The 17,370-nt window shown below is 47.2% G+C and overlaps 1 protein-coding gene across 4 annotated transcripts in view; it reads left to right on the forward strand.

Moving 5' to 3' along the window:
* The window catches only part of KMT2B (lysine methyltransferase 2B), a 66,870-nt gene that overhangs the window by 12,824 nt on the left and 36,676 nt on the right, over positions 1 to 17,370 (forward strand). For all 4 annotated transcript variants that reach the window (XM_026702395.2, XM_026702397.2, XM_026702396.2 and 1 more), the window contains exons 3-7: positions 1,811 to 4,002; positions 5,223 to 5,333; positions 5,615 to 5,777; positions 8,351 to 8,591; positions 11,987 to 12,042. In XM_026702395.2, coding sequence (XP_026558180.2) covers positions 1,811 to 4,002; positions 5,223 to 5,333; positions 5,615 to 5,777; positions 8,351 to 8,591; positions 11,987 to 12,042 — 2,763 coding nt within the window. The remainder of the gene's footprint in view (positions 1 to 1,810; positions 4,003 to 5,222; positions 5,334 to 5,614; positions 5,778 to 8,350; positions 8,592 to 11,986; positions 12,043 to 17,370) is intronic.

Below are 17,370 nucleotides of genomic sequence, written 5' to 3' on the forward strand. Positions count from 1 at the left end.
TAATGCTCTCCAGTTTTATAGGATTCCCAGTATTTTAAAACCTTTTGTGACATTTGGCGCAGCTTGGTTTGGCTTGTAATGACTCCCTGCCAGATGTGAAGTTCTCTCTTTGATTCTATTCCTGGCAGTCTACTTCCTCTTATCATTAAAGTTGTTTGCTGTTCAGAGCATTTCTCTGCTGCTGCTGCTGCTGCTGACCGGCTAATTTATGAACGTTAATATTCTCACAGCCTCAATATAAGCTTTCTTAAGATATTGTAATTTCATTCATTGCATTGTTCATTTTTAGAAAGAAAGCTTGTTTTGAATGTTCCACAAGATTTCTAACTTATATAGTACAGTGTACATTCTATCAGCGGGATGTTGCATTTATCATAGGTGATCAGGCAAAGTGCCTTTCGCAATATTCTATAGGTAGTCCTCAACTTACGACCACAGTTGAGACTCGAATTAACAAGGTGATAATTAAGTGAGTCGTGCCCAATTTTACAATCTATTTTGCCACTGTTAAGTGAATCACTGCAGCTGTTAGGTGACCCTTGTGGTCGTTAAGTGATTCCAGCTTCCCTCACTATGATGGCTTCTAGGAAGGAGGCTGGGAAAGTCACAAATAGCAATAGCACTTAAACTTATATAGCGCTTTATAGAGCTTTACAGCCCCCTCTAAGCAGTTTACAGAATCAGCTTATTGCCCCCAACAATCTGGGCCTTCATTTTACCCACCTCGGAAGGATGGAAGGCTGAGTCTACCTAGAGCCCCATTAAGATCAAACTTCTGGCAGTCAGTAGAATTAGCCTGCAATATTGTATTCTAACCACGGCACTATAGCTTCTTCCCTGTCCCCTTCTTCCTTCCTTCCTTCCCCTCCCTCCCTCCCCCTCCCCCCTCCCCTCCCTCCCCTCTTCTTCCCTCTCTCCCTCGCAATCACACTTTGACTTATATACCGCTTCACAATGCTTTACCGCCCCCTCTAAGCGGTTTACAGAGTCAGCATAATTTCCTCCAACCATCTGGGTCCTCATTTTACCCACCTTGGAAGGCTGAATCAACCTTGAGATAGTCAAGATCAAACTCCTGGCTATGGGCAGAGTCAGCCTGCCATACTGCCTTCTAATCCTGCGCCACCACGGCTTCTCCCAATGGTAATCCTATGACCCTGGGTCACCAGAAGCATCTGAATTACATGCCACTGACCAAGTGCCAGAATTTTGATCACATGAGTATAGGGATGCTGTGATGCTTGTAAGTGTGAGGACCGGTTGTTAGTCTTACATTTTTCACTGATGATGTAATTTTGAATGGTCGCTAAACGAGTGGTTGCAAGTTGAGAACTAGCTGTATGAACAGAATAGGGCAGGGGGGGGTCAAACTCAAGGCCCGTGGGCTGCATCTAGCCCATGATGTGGTCAGATCTCGCAGTGGGGTTGTCCTGGAAAATGTAAGGGGCCAGCCTGCTTTGCTTTGGCCCAGTCTACCTGCATCACTTCAACCTGGTCTACCCAATGCGAAGAGGAAATATGCCAGCAGTTTGGGGAGTGGCATCAAGCTGGCCACGCCCCCCAGTTGGCCACATCCACCCAGTCAGCCAGGCCCCCACCCCCGAGGCCAACCACAGCCCTGATGTGGCCCTCAATTAAATTGAGTTTGACCGCCCTGGGATAGGGCAATCTTCAACTGATAATGGACTGTTACTTGGGCAGATTCTTTCTGGGGGTAGGAAGTTGCAGCTGATCAGCAGTTTTGTGAGTGCCCTCCTGCACACTTGAGTCAATTTTATTTTACAGCTAAGATTTCTATCTCTTCGTACAGGTACCTCTCTGATGTCGCATGGCAGGAGGAAGAGGGCATTTGCTGAGGACTCTGTTTCCAAAAGGTTAACCAAACAAAAGGCGGTGGAGTCCCAGCGAGATCGTATGGTGAAAGCTTTGGCCGAACTGCTTCAGAGGACCAAAGGGACTCCGGGAAGGATAGGCCGGCAAGCAACATCTGGTCCAAAAGTGGTCAGGATGCTTCCTAAGCAGACTCAAGCTGACCCAGAACCTGCTGACCCATTAAAATCTACCGCCCCTCCCCTTCTTCCACCACCGACAGAGAAGACACTCAATTCCACTGCCTCACCCAGGCCACGAGGCCGGCCACGTGGCTCCTTCAGAAAGAAACCAGTTGCAAGACCTCCTCCCAAGAGCACCAAAACTTCCCCTTCCATCCCGGAGCCTAACAATAATATCCAGCTGCCCTCCTCGTGCACAGAAGAAATCAGTGCATCCTCTGAGCCGGCCGAAGCGTTGAAGAAACCACCGCTCATCCTCAAGTTCTTCTCCAAGGCCAGGCGGCATAAATCTGGCCAGTTGGTGGTGACTCACGTCCGGCTAAAGACCCAGGGTCACCGAAGGGGCCGGAAGAGGAAGTGGAGCGTGGTGCCGGAAAAGAAGCTCTCCCCGCTTCCTTCAGAGGCGGTGTCTGAATCGGAAGCAGTTTTGTCAGAGCCGGATACCTCTGCCCCAGAACCCAAACAGAACGAACCCCTTCCTTCTCATTTGCTATCAGAGAATCCTGCCCCCGAATCATCTCCTCAGCCCAAATCCCCAGTCTCAAACCCAGAGCCACAACAGGAGGCAGTTGTCCAGGAACTGCAGCCAGCCCCAGAGGCCCCTGTCCCAGAACCGGAGCTCCCTGTCCCAGAACCAAAGCCTTCCATACCTGAAGGTGACGCTCTTCCTTCGCCCAACCAGGTATCTTGGAAACAGGAGTCCCAGCAGCAGCAGCAGCTCTGTCCACAGAGCGACGGAGCGGCCCTCCTTTCCGAGAAGGGGCCTTCTCGGGTTGCCCTTTCCATAAGGGCACGGTGTTTGAAACGGGGTCGTGGGCGGCGCATGGCAACTCGGCCACTGCCAGGCAAGATGAGGGAGGAGGCCGGGGGAATGGCTCAGCAGTCCGGAGTCACTGGCTCCGAGGAGGCCCCCGCTCTCAAAACTACTTTCCTGAAAAATATCCGCCAGTTCATCATGCCGGTGGTGAGCGCCCGGTCGTCTCGTCTCATCCGGACCCCCCGTCGCTTCATGGATGAGATCCCGCAGAAGGCGACCAAGCTTTTGGAAAGCCCTGTCCCTGACGGGGCTTTGGACAAGCAGGAAGCTTCTCTGTTGCCATTGCAGAGCCCACCCCAGCAGCTGAACCCCTCAGTCCCCAGTTCTCCAGAAAAAGATACCTCCAGGGCCCCGTCCTCCCCATCTTCCCCAAGCGGGCTCCACATGATTTCCTCGGCCCTGCCCGAGAAACGGCGGTCCATCCTCCGGGAACCCACATTCCGATGGACCTCACTCAGCCCCACTTTGTCCCCCAAAGAGAAGGGGAAGGCTCTCTTCCAGGTGCCTAGTGAAGATGCATCTCTTGGGCCCAGTGCGCCAGCCCCCATCCCTTCCACCCCAACCAAGCGCACTCCCTTGCTACGGGCTCCCCAGTTTACACCTAGTGAGGCGCACCGTAAGATCTATGAATCTCTCTCGGTCTCTCCTGAAGAGTCTGACCTGGTGCCAGCTTCCCCCGAGGTCAGAAGGGACCCCCCGGTGGCGCTGCAAGAAGCTCCCTTGCTCTCCAGCGAGCCCGTGGTGACCCGCAGTGGGAAGAAACTGGTGGGAAGGACCAACCACCTTGCTTTGCCCCTCTTCCCGGAGGTTCCCAAACCCCTCGAAGCGCAGAGCAAAGAGCTCATCACCATGGAGGACGTCAATTCTCCCGGCGTGGTTCACAAGGTGGCCATCCGAAGAGTCCTGCCTCCATCCTCCGCCCAAGCGGAGGAGCTGGAAGAGAAAGCGGCCGGTAGTTCGGAGAGCGAAGCGGAGCCCGCAAGCCTCTCTTCAGAGGAAGTGAAGCCCCCCGTACAGCAGCCCAAGCCCGTTGCCCCATCGCTTTCCAGCATGGATAAAGTTTACAGCCTGCTGACCCGTGCCAAGGTGCAGCTGTACAAGATTGACCAGCAGAAGCAATTCAAATTCATTCCGGTAAGAGGAAATCCCCCCCCTCCAGGTTGAATGATGTGGGTTTTGGAATCGTCGCAAGGGTAGGCCACATCCATCAGAGTAGGGGCAGGGGTACGCTGCTGGGGGTTCACAGGGGTTCAGGAGAGCTCCTAGCTAAGATTCTATGCAGTTCAGATAAATTCCCAAATCCCACTCTTGGCTGGCCTGGCTCTCTCCTCCCTGGAGTCTCCACGCAGCCCATTTTGGGTGCAGGTAAGTGCAGGGCACACACGGAGACTTGGGGAGGGCGAAAAACGGACCTTCCGGAAGTTTTAGCAAGGAGAATTATCAAACTACTATAAAAGTGGTGCAGAATTCAAAGAATTGAGTTTATTGCCCTATCTTATGTGAGTTCTGCCCCTAGGAAAGAAATCTAAAGGTTCTGAGATATTCTGAACAGTAAATGAGAAGAATGGAGATTGGGACAAGCTACCACCTATGATTCAAAGGTGATAGCTACTTTGAGGCTGGGTTTATATTTTGCTCTAAGAAAGGGGTATCCAACCTTGGCAACTTTAAGACCTGTGGACTTCAAGTCCCAGAATTCCCCAGCCAGCATAAGAGCATGATTGACTAACTTGAAGTCCATAAGTCTTAAAAATTGCCAAGGTTGGATGCCCCTGCTCCACACTGTAATAGCTTGCCTTTATCAAACATGCTTAATGTGACCAGTGCCAAAGCTAGTGGCTGCATGCACACAATATGCCACGTATGACGACTGTCAAGTCTTTTTTTAATGTGTTTTTGTGATAGTTTTTTTGTCACATAGCCTGAACGCTAGCCATTTGGTAAGCTTATAGTTCGGTGTGTTTTGAAAAATCCTGTAATTGGATTCCACAATTATCAGGTTGAGTTTGCTATGTGAACACACGAAGGAAGACATGTTTTCTCTAGTTTTGGCTTGGCATGTTGTGTGAATACAGCCCATCTGTTGTTTATTCAATTAGCCACAGTGAACATTGGATGGTTTCGTGTGATTTGAGCATGCCCTTGGGACTCTGCGCGCCTGGCCATATCTGTGTACACCATGCTGCGTTTCATGGGAAATGATTGGTGCTGCTGTATTGAGAGATCTCTGGAATGAAAGCTGCCATTGTGTTGGAAAATGGGCAGAATTGTTTGGGGAATTTAGTATCGAAGGTGCCGGGGTGGTGGTGGTCCCAAACCATGTGGATTATAATGCTGCTGTCTTTTTCTTCTAGGGGTGTCAAAGTATCAAAGCCGAGGCCTTTGAGACTCCAAAACTCCCGGCTGAGCAGGAGACGCCCACAGACCTCAACACAGCAGAAGACAAAAAAGAGGTTAGAAAACAGGTAATTGACTTGCAGCCATGCAACCATCTTCCAAATACACAAAAAAAAGTGGTGGGGGGGGAATCTGGGCGCTGAGCTTGATAACCTAGTTATCATGACTCCCGCTTCACGGTTTGTTGCTTCGTACTGTGTGTGAGCTCAGCCCCTCACAGGCCTGTCAGCACAGTGTGGCTCAGCACAATGCATGGAGCCCGGCCAAACAGTTTCTGTGGAAGAACCAGCTCTGCCGCTTCTTGTCACTCATGATAATGGGAGTCCTTACTGTTTGGTGTTCTTGACAGGGCCAGGAGTCCCCGGTGCAGGGCCCACGGATCAAGCACGTTTGTCGGCATGCCTCGGTGGCCTTAGGGCAGTCCCGTGCGATGGTGCCGGAGGACGTGCCACGCCTCAGTGCCCTGCCTCTGCGAGAGAGGGAAGAGATCACTGCATCGCCCACCATAGAGGGTGAGTATTTGTGGAAGAGATTGGCTGAAGACTCAACTTGCGCCTTCTGGCCTCGCACTGTCACCGCTGGGTAAACCTGTTCCCTGAGTAAATTGTCTACCTTAATATGTAACGCCTGCTAATGACATCACGAGGCTAAGCTTTTATTCAACTTTGGGTGGAATAAACATAGGAAAGGATTGGAACACCTGCATAGGCTTAGACAGAATAAATCTGTTGCTTGTTTGTTTGTCCCGGGGGTGGGGGAAAGAGGAATCCTGACTTAGTTTGAGTGGGGAGGAAGAAGCAATATCGAAATACATAGCTTTGGATTCCTCCATATGCTTACAAATCAGTATGATGATCCCTGCAGGTGCTCATCATATTCCCGGGATCATTTTGTTGACTTCTTAGCAACTCCTTTTGAGGATTGATGCGTATTCATGACTGTTTTTTTGTTGTTGAAAGTGCAATTTGAACCTGTATTAGGAATACCATGCAAGCATAGCTGAACCATTTTTTTTTTTAAAAAAAGCCAGGTTCTTAACTCTCATGGTTTTGGCTCTTAGGCCACACTAGTTGCCTCTTATAGCAGTGGCGGTGTTCTGGGTCAGCCCAGTTCTGCCGAGCCAGTAGCGCCGATGAGCAGCGGAGACAGAACCGGTTCTCTCTGCCACTCTGGTGTTGGGCCCACCCGCCCGCCTGGGCTCCCATGCTCACCTTTATTTCCTGCTTTTGAAGTGCAGCTGCTTTGCATGCGCGGCAGCTGCTGAAGCGACTGGGAGAGTGCAGGCTTGCAGGAAGTGAGTTGGAACACCTCTGCACCTGCGCAAAGCGCATGTTTGGCCCACCAAGCCACACCCTCCGAACCGGTGGTAAAAATATTTGAATCCCACCACTGTCTTATAGGGTTCAGATGGGTGTGTGTGTGAAAATCTGAATATGTGCTCTTGTGGTTTATACAGTAGAAGAGACGGGTTTCAAAGAATTAGCTTCAGTGCACCATCCGTGCACCTGAATGTGCAATTTCTACACCTTTGCTTTACCAAGCAAAATTCTATAACGTGTGAATACCAAAAAAGTCCTTTTATGGATGTCTTACAATATGAGTTGGACTGAAGCTTCTTCAGCCTGTTCCGTCCACTCTTCCATTGTGGCACTTTTTCTCCAATGAAATCAGACTTTTGCTGACTTTCCCAGGGTAAGGTAGAAATAACAGGTATAGAAGGTTTTGTCTAAGTTGGGGGGGTTCCCAAATTTCTCAGCTCATTGACCCCTTCGTGAAGTTTCAGATTGTTCGACTCCCAAACATTTATTATGTGAAAATAATTCAACAAATACTATTTTAACTAACACTACTAGTACTACTACTAGTAATAAGTAATATTCAAGATCACTCTTGCTGGCATCCGACTGTGTATCTGTAGGTAATATCTCTCACTGCTGACTACTTCACCTTCAGGATTACCATGTTTCCCCCAAAATACAACCCACTCAGAAAATAAGTCCTAGCTTAATTTTTCCACATGCGCCCAATATAAGCCCTACCCCCCCAAATAATCCCCAATTAAAACCCCAACCACTGCGGGGTGCATGGGTAAAAATTAAGCTAAGGTGGTGATGAGGGGTGGGTTGGAGCTTCCCTACTACTTACCTTGGACAGTTGCAGCCAGGCCCTGTGTCAGCATTCCAGCAAAACCAAACTCCAATCAAAAACTCAGAGACAAGCATTTTCTCAAAGTGTCTTTTTATTGGAAAAGTCATACTGGCACATCTGGGAAAACCCGAATCTGAGAGTTCCAGGTTTTCTTCCTTCAATAATTAAAATGCACAAGTCCATCCCATCATTCCATCACATGCCCCAATCACCATCCGTCCCAACTTGAGACATCCCTTAAACTACTCCTCATCCAGCTGCAGGAATAACATGACCTTGACCGTAAAGAGGAATGCTATTATGTCGAACTACACACGCTCCATGAAATCCCCCCTCCCAATTTCCCAAGCACAAGAATGTGGCAGCATGGAAGCTTCTGGTGCTAATATGGCTTTCAAAGCTGACACACCTCGACCCATTTCTTTTGCAGCCAGCAAGGCTTTCCTGAAGGCCTCTGTAGCTGATAACAGAGCTTCAGGTCGATCAGGAGCTCTGTTATCAGCTATAGAAGCCTTCAGAAAAGCCTTGCCGTGAGTCAGTGGAAGACATTCCCCCCTCCCCCCCCGAAAATAAGACCTGATACCTTTTTTTGGGTGGCAAAAATATAAGACAAGGTCTTATTTTTGGAGAAACATGGTAATGTGGAGATCTACAGAGACCCCAGAAGATTAATTGACCCCCATTGACCTTCCATTATTTATCAGCTACCTCTTGACCTCCAGCCATTTATCAATCTCTTGGGTTCCATTGACTCTTGGAGGCCAATTCTGAACACCTTGGGGAACACTGATCTAACCTGTCAAGTCAGAATATTACGTCAGCTAATAACCACGGGTTCAGTTTAGCCGCAGTCTGGGATGAAGTTCAAAGAGGCTTACAGGATTAGAGATTGCAGCATGGATCTTACAATCCAGTTAATGTTTGGACTGTTCCACAGAGACCTCATCAGCGTCTGAGAATGAGTGTGGCCAGCAGAAACAAGTGAAGCCGGATTCTGCCGTCAAGGCTACGCCGCCCCCTGTGCGTCGCCACATTTCTCACCATCATGGCAAAAAGAACCGCATGACTCGCTGTGGGAAGTGCAAAGGATGCCTGAGGCTCCAGGACTGCGGCGAATGCATCAACTGCCTGGACAAACCAAAATTTGGCGGGCCAAACACTAAGAAGCAATGCTGCGTGTGAGTGTGTCTGGGAAGTCCCTAACTCCAGCCTTGTCCACTCCTTCGTGCTTGCCAAGCATTAGAAATCAAGAGTTCAGGGTTTCATCCGTAGCCAAGAAGAAAGGCTCCACCTGTAGTTAAGGGTTTGTAAATGCTGATTCTACAGCGCAAGCCCTGGCTGCAAAATTTAGCATCCCCTCTCGACAGTCAAAAGCAACCTCTGCTCCTTAAAGGTAGGCAAGGCAACTTAAAAAAAAATCTATAGCTACTTGCTGTGCATCTTCAGAGGAAAATCATAAGTTAGAAAGTCAGCAGATAGGGGACTGCAGGCATTGACATAGTGATTTCTTTGTTGGTTGGATTTACCATATTTTTTTGGACTATAAGATGCACTTCCCCCCCTCCAAAAGTGGGTGGAAATGTCTGTGCATCTTATACAGCAAATGTTGCCCAAGCCCCGCCCACCTGCCAGCCTCCACCCTTCAGCCGCTGCCTCCCAGCAATTTCCCTTCTTGCAGCAAATGGCAAACAGCCCATTTCACTTTCAGCACAGCCTGATTAGCACAAGCAGCTGATTGTTGGTTGGAATTTCCTCCCGACAATCGGCTGTTTCAGGCTGCAGGGATCGCCATCGTCTATTGTTGCCTCCGCACGTCCCATTTTTGGCCTCCGTGCGCCCCATTTTTGGCTCAGAACAGCCGACAGGGATTGGAACGGGCGGAAAATAGGGTGTGGAGAGGTCAAAAACGGGGAGCGCAGAGGCAGCGATAGGCAATGGTGATCCCTGCAGTTTGAAACAGCTGATTGTCGGGAGGCCGATCCAGACAATCAGCTGCTTGTGCTCGATCAGACTGCTCTTTGCTGCAAGGAGGCAAATTGCTGGGAGGCAGAGGCAGATTCCCTCCCCCTTGTTTTCTTCCCCCAAAGCTAGGTACATCTTACACTTTGGAGCATCTTATATTCCAAAAAATACAGTATACCCCACTTTTCCTCTAAAAGCTTAGAAGTGGCTTATATAATCCTCATGCTATCAGTTTTATCCCAGCATTGACTGAGTCATGGCAACTGGCCAGGGTCACTCAGTGTGGGCTTTATTACGAGATCCCCTTAGCAGAGTTAATACCTAAACCAAGTCTAACCTTGGCAATTTTTTTAAGACTTGTGAACTTCAGCTCCCAGAATTCTGCTGGCTGAGGAATTTTGGGAGTTGAAGTACACAGCTCTTAACGTTGCCGAAGTTGGACTCCCCTGCCCTAAACCTTACGCTATGTTACCCTTACAGTCTGAGACCCAGGTTTAAATACCCTTTAAAGGTGAAGCCACAGATGAGTCAGAATACCGAAATCTAAACATGGTGTGTTATTTTCTCCATATCTCTGTACCACAATTAATGTGCAAATTAAATAAACAAACTTCACTATGCCATACAGATTGTGATAAACATCCCAAACTCTTATCAAGTTGAGTTGGCTTTGTTATCTTGCATTTTTATTACTCTCATAATTTGGCTCTAGGTAATATGTCACTTTTGAGTGTTCTGAAGCTGAACAGATCCCACCCTGCCAGCATCTAACTCACTGCTGGAATTCCTTTCTCTCTTTCCATGACTTTCTTACAATTTTCTACAACTGGATTCTGTCTTTGGACTCTAAAGCTAGCTATTATTAATATTTGCGATAGGGTAGGAAGGAGAAGGTGATTCGGCAAACTCTGTAGCCTTGTTTTCTTTTTCTAGCCCTGATGATGTTACCTAGTTGGGTAATGAAACATCTGCAAGAAAATAACCAAGTTCGGAGAGCACCAAGGACTCCTAGTTTTCTTATACGCACTCACACAGTGCTTAGAGTAGAGTAATATCCTGGTTTGGGGCCTGATCTTTCTGGAACAGAAAAAACACCAAAGAGATTTCAATGAAAACAGCAGAAGTGTAGGATGGAGAAAATAATCCTTGAAGAAAACTCTTGGAACTTTGTAGCATATCCACTAGAACAGTTCTAGGTATCTTTAAGATGCGTGGACTTCAACTCCCAGAATTCTTCAGTCAACCTGCTCTCTAGGGAATGCTGGGAGCTGAAGCCAACACATATTACAGCGGCCAAGACTGAAAACCCTGCAATGGAACCTCAAGTCTTCTCCCTCATGGGACAGTGCCTACATGTCAAGGAGGATGGGAATTCTTTTTCCATGGGGGTGGGTGGGGAAATAGAAATTTACAAGTTGTGCAGGCAGGACGTTGCATTTCCCACAGCAATGTCGGTCTTAAGAGGTTTTGTTTTAAGCGTAAGTCATCCTGGCCCCCAACCTGGTCCTGCCAAGAGGTTGATTTTTCAGCTTCTACATCCAGACAGCCAGTGGGAGGATTCAGATACCAAATACATTTGGAAAGCTTCATGGCTCCAAATTATCAGGAGATACACGTGGGTTTCTTAATTTTAATAGGAGTCATTGTTTTCCTGTCTTAGGACCCATGTGATAGCAAGGTCAATTTCCTACTTAATTATTCCAATGGATCCACCTTGTCCTGAGGAAGGCCCGGGGTTCTGTTTTGCTGGCTTTACTTGATACTTGTGTCTAGCCTGTAACAGAATTACAGAGTTGGAGGTCTTCTAGTCCAATTCCCTGCAGGGGACCCTTTATACGTGATGGTGAACCTATGGCACACATATGCGCACCACCCAGCTGGTCTTTGCGGGATCTGGAGTGCTGAAAAACGGCCTGAAAAATGGCCTGAAAACGCCCCCCCAAATGGCCAAAAAACAGGCCATTTTGGGGGCCATTTTCACTCCAGAAACAGCCTGGAAAATGGTACCCAAAACAGCCAAAAAACAGGCACGCATGCACCGGCCAGCCACTCTTCGGGTTTCCAGCGCTCTGGCACACACACATGCACACACATTCCTGTTTGGGCACTTGGTGCTAAAAAGGTTTGCCATCACTGCCCTATGTCATTCCAGTCTCTTCTTAAAAGGCATATAAAGGCTTATAAAAAGCCTCTGATCTTTCATTGGCTGTCAAATGTGAATTCAGTTAGTGTGAGGTGTTTCCGGCATCAGGAGGCATCCAGAGCCCACCCACTCCACCTGCCTTTTAAAAACATCTTTTAAAATAAATAATTACAGGAAGTTGGCATTGTTGCCAAACTATCAGACTCTGGCATATTTTCAGGAATGATCCTGGTTCCCCACCAAAGACTAACCGTGACACTAGAGAATTCAACATTTAATCGATGGGTATTTCTACTTAATAGTCCCTTGTGGCAGCCATCTTACCCTTTGTGCTCTCCCAACATCCAGGTGTGTGCCCCTCCCAAGCTTAAGTCCTCCTGGCTTATTTCTGAACCCGTGGGCTGAAGAGTCTGTTGGAGGTAGTTTTTCTTTTTTCCTCTCCTCTGACAATGTATGTCTGGCTGACAGGTATCGGAAGTGCGACAAGATTGAAGCACGGCGAGTGGAACGGCTGTCTAAGAAAGGTAACAGTTGAGTGGTTGAACATGGCTGGACTGATGTGCTCCTGTGAGTTGGTTGCGTGATCATGTGTGGTCTCTTCTCTGTGTGTGTCTTTGGTTTTCCTGTTCGATATGATACAACCTTCTAGTCAGGGGCATTTTTTTTTTAATATTGTATACCTTTGTATAACCATACTAGCTAAAATCCAGCCCATACCAAAGGGCTGGAATTCTGCAGTGAATGTCCAAACTTGGATGATGAGCATTGATTTCTACATTATACCGGAATGAATAATAATGTTTGATGCTTCACATCCCAAGTGCCTGTGTTTAAGACAGGCTTTTTAATTAATGTTCTAGTAGTTTGCCTTTGAAAAGTTTTGTATAAGTCCAAAGCTAATGTTTCTACTGTCTTTAATTGTAGCTTTTTTTGCAACTGTGTGTTTTTTGATACACTTTCATTGTTCCATCGATTCGGCTTTGTTTGTTTTATCTACCTTCCTGTAAACCACATGGGGCGTAAATGTTTGTGGAGAGGCGGGTTTAACCAATGGAAATGACCATTGCTAATGACTCACTTTGTATATTGGCGGGTTTCTATTTTGCAACTTGTGCGGATTTAACATATTAAATTGTAACACGGCACGATTTTGTGAAAGAAGTTGAAATGTGGTATGTAAACCGTCAGGGATGAGGAAGAAGCATTAAGGCCCATGAGAAGAAGAAAGGGAAGGTCCATCCGGGGGTACCACCCTTAAGAAAAACTCATTCCCTTGTCCACAGAATCCCCCCTTCCTTTTTGCGGGTGTGGGAGGAACACATTCCTCTTTATGGTACGTTTCTGTGCTGCAGTTCCCTACAATTTGTTGAAAATACATGCTTGTTGTAGAACATTATCAACAGGCTCCCAAAGGCGACTAGCCCACTCTAAGGTTGAGGGCTTTCAAGGTGTTTTGTACTGGTCACAGGAGAGGGGAAACCCACATGAAAACTAACCGAAGTTGTCAGAGAAGGAACTCAAAGACATGTCCTCTCCTGCCAGCCCAGTCAGTCACCTTGGATGACCAAGGCAGTCATTAAATATTAAGGTCATCGAGTGAAGGTGAGCTCCTGAGGATCTGCATACAGAATCTGTGTCATAAACCAAATCATGCATTATGTGGCTTGATGGTAAACATACAGAACATCAGATGTCCCACTAAGGAGGATCCAAACTCATCTGCTACCCCCCCAGGATACTGCTGTGCCTCTGTTGAACAATGTCTGCTCACTCACACTCTCCCGTGCCTGTTCCTGTTTCTTGGAGCAAAGTCTGTTTCACGAATTGTAGTTTCCAGGGAATCTTTTAATAAATAAATTTCTAATGCATTTTGCTTCAAGAACGTCGTGGTGGGTGACAGAGGCCCTATTGAGTTAGGACACGTTAATATTGGGCTCCCATACTTTGTGCAGTTAGGCCTCAACACTTTAGCAGCAATTCATTACGGTTGGGACTTGGCCTTTAATTTTGCTTTTTATTTTTCGATGAACATTGCAGTCGGTTTAGTTTTGTAGGCTTTCCAGATCCAAAGATCTGAGGCCAGAGAGTTGACCTGTTCTTGGTTCAAGGGTGCTTTTTCAAGGGGCAACTGAACTTTGTTTTTCCTTGAAGGCATGTCGCTTCTCATCCAAGAAGTTCAGAACTGAAGAAGCTTCTTGGATGAGAAGCGAAACGCCTTCAAGGAAAAACAAAGTCCAGCTGCCTTTTGAAAAAAGCACCTTTGGGATAATCATGACTCCATTGATAAAGATCTATTCTTAGAATTGCTTTCTGAAAAAATGTGCTTGATTGCACAGGCTTTATATTAAAATAAAATAAATTCTGATCTGCCACAATATTTTATATTAAAATAAAATAAATTCCGATCTACTGCAATCACAGTTGATCTTTTAACCAAGGAAGCTGTTCACATCAGGTCAGATTTTTTGATCATTGTGTCATGGCTGGCCTAGCTTTTCCCCACTCCTGCTATTTCTCTCAGGAGCTGCCAAAAATTGAATTAGGGACTTTCTACAAAGCGTGAGCTCTTATCACTGAGCAGTTGCCCACATTTCTGTGGATGCTAATTGGTCCAGTGACCTGGTTTAACATATTCCCGGCTCTATATCTTGCTTCTTCTTAATGTGTATTGTCTGTAGCCATTACACTAAATTGTCCTTGTTTTCCCCTAGAATGTGCTGTTCCTCTCACTCCCCTTGTTTCATGCCGCAACAAGCACACCTATCCCTGAACTATGGTACCTGTTGCCATTTGAAACGTTGTTCCATCTAGTTGGACATTCCCGGGCAGGCTACCTTTCACTGGTTCCATGAAACCTGAGATTGGTGCATCAAGGTTCCCCATCTGGTCCTTCTTCCAAATGCTAACCAGGGTTGGTCCCGCTTAGCTTAAGGAAGATGGCTCCATCCCACAGCCTCCAGGCCACGTCTTTGATCCTGGGGATATAAACTCCTTACTGTTTCTCTCTGGAGATGCTGATTTGGTTTCCCGGAAATATAGCCATTAAAGGTAATGTAATTTAAAAGAGGTGCCCTGTTTAGATCATTGTCTCCTGCCCCAAAGCTATTGAACAGGCCTTTTGGCCTCAATTTTTTCCCTCTTAGCACCATTTCTCCAGTCACCTGTTTCCCCAACCAAAGAAAGATAATACTCATCTCGGGCCTTTTGTTTTCTCAAGCGAGGGATTCTAAAAGAAACCAAAAATACTTGGCAAACCCTCAGGCTGTTCTTCTGCTGCCCTTCCAATGGGAACGTGGAATCTGATCTGATCTGCAATTTTAACTTTTCGTTATTGGTGAGGATATAAGCACTCCTATGATATCGCCAAACGGTGCAGATTTTCTACCGCTGACATTAGCCGTTGCATTCATCTTTGACCCATTTTTGTCCTCTTCCAGAGTTCAGTTTTTGTAGGATCCTATCACATGGAAACGTTTACCCTCTTAAAAGTGACTATTAAAATGCTATCTAACCTTCATACCCTGCTTTCCGGTGTTCTAATTGCTCTTAAGATGCCTTACGTCCTACTAATCCTTTAAACGGCCTTGGAAAATGGGATGCGTGATGTTCTCTGTCCTGCACATGGGTGATTGGGGTTGCTGAGGCTCGTAGCGGGGCAACTTCCCCATCCTGAGTCATAGCCTAGAATAGGCAGCCTAAATATAGGAGTTCAGTTTAAACCCAAGTTCCTTGATTTAGGTGGATATGAAAGAACAAAAAAAGTCACACCCACCTGTGGGCCGAATTGGTCCCTTAGTCCTGATATTCCCACTTCCTGTTACCTGCTACAGCTTTTCCCTAAACCATGGCTTCCTCAGATAGTTTTGATCCTGGCTTTCACCACAGTTGAAGAGGCTTGGGACCTGCAGAGGTTCACGCATTGATTACTGGAACGAAGCGCATGGGCATGGCTTAGTTGTATGAACATGCGCAAAGTCCAAGTTTACAGCAGACCTTTGACCTTCGTACCAAATCAGCCCATTTCCTTGGCTCGTACAATACGTTGAAGCCTAAGCTAAGAAGAAATGGAGCTAGGTTTGCACAAAATGCTAACCAGCAATAACAACAACAACAACAACAACAACAAAAAGTACAAAATGGGAGAACTAAATAAACGTTGCTTACTGGGCCAGTGAAACTGCTAACTGGCCTTGAATAAGCAGGTTGTTCAGGCATAGGTTGCCTCTGAGCCCAGGAATTTAGGATGGCTCTTAAAAGAAGCTCACACCATTCTCCACTCTCACAATAAAACATCCAGAAAGTTAAAAGCGACCCAAGTTTTTGTGATGCAGTTCTTGGAACAATATAAGTAGGAAACCTGTGCTGTCCAATGAGCAGATCTCTACTCCTCCTGCTTATCCCTGCTATAATTAATGCTGTAACCCAGCCTAGCTGAAATCACGCATGCTTTCTGCTTGCTTATAAACCCACGTCTTCTTTCTCCGTCCGTTGTTTCCCCCTGGTGCTTAAGTTCAGGTGCTTCTTAACCTTGACGGCTTAAAGATTTGTGGACTTCAACTCCCAGAATTCCTCCTCCAGTCATGTTAGCTCAGGAATTCTGGGAGTCAAAGTCCACAAGTCTTAAACTTGCCAAGTCTGAAGGCCCTTGGTTTAGATGCTTCTCAGCCTTGGTGGCTTGAAGATTTGTGGATTTCAACTCCCAGAGTTCTCAGAACCCTGGGAGTTGGAAGTCCACACAAACAGGCTGAGAATCCTAGCTTAAACCTTGACCATCTATCTATAAGTGCTGCTTTAAATGCTCTGTTTGCAAGGAGTCTCAGGCAGCAATTTGCCTCATTCTCTCTGCTCCCCTCCCACTTTTCAATGCTCTGGAAGAAAGCGGCTTTTAAAAGTAAGGCTGTAGCCCTCTCCAGTTTGGCATCTTGGGGGATTCTGGGAATTGCAGCCTTAAGACCTCTGGAGGCCCCCAAGTGGAAAAGGCCCTTCTTAGATGGAGGCAATGTTGTCTGTTTGCTATAGCCTGGGATGGGTGGAGCCATGGATTCCGTAGGTAATACTGCAAAGGTGGGAGGGGGTGGAGGTCCTGTCTTTTTTTTTTTGGGATTGCGGGGAGGAAATGGGCAGGTACTAGGAAGGGGCTGGGCTGGGGAGGCCATTGTGACCTGAGGGGGCCTGGCCAGAGGGAGAGCCCGCATGCCTATGAGAATGCCCTCACTTGCTGTGCAGACTGAAGAAACGTTGCTTATGTGAGCAGATACATCTGGGGAAGGAGGCTGAAGGTGGGGAGGTGGCACAAGGAGTGGAGGGGTGTGTGTGTGGGGGAGATGACATTTTGCTTGTCCTGCTCTTGGGGGAGGGGAGGGGAGGGGGAGAATTGGAGCCCAGTTTCCCAACTTCTTCAGCTCCATTCTGAGGGATGTCTCGGGAGAAACGCTCGGGAGGGTGCAGCCTCCTTTTGGGGGAAATCTCTTTGAGCTGCTGAATCTCTTCCCTGCCTTACCTCCTCCTCACTCGCTGCTTCATCCTTTTCCAAGCTTTTCCACTAAGGGAGCAAGAGGCAGGAAGCTTTGGCCCTCCACCCCACTCCCTTCCTTTGAATTTCTAATTCATTTGTACTTCTGGGCCAATTAATTAACAATGGGAGAAGCACACACACACACACACACACACACAAACTCCTAATGGTACCTTCGAGGGGGGGAGGGGTTGGGACCAGAGCCTTCATTCCACTTCATCTGCATATGGGAAAGTAGACAATGACTGCTAGAAAGCAAGGCAATTATTGCTCCTTGGGTTTGCTCCCAGCAAAGGAGAATTACAATCCAGTGCAGGTGTTTTGGTTTTTTTTGTTG

The sequence above is a fragment of the Pseudonaja textilis genome, chromosome 10 (genome assembly GCF_049901715.1).
Source record: "Pseudonaja textilis isolate UNSWEBS1 chromosome 10, rPseTex1.2, whole genome shotgun sequence".
Taxonomy (NCBI): Eukaryota; Metazoa; Chordata; class Lepidosauria; order Squamata; family Elapidae; genus Pseudonaja; species Pseudonaja textilis.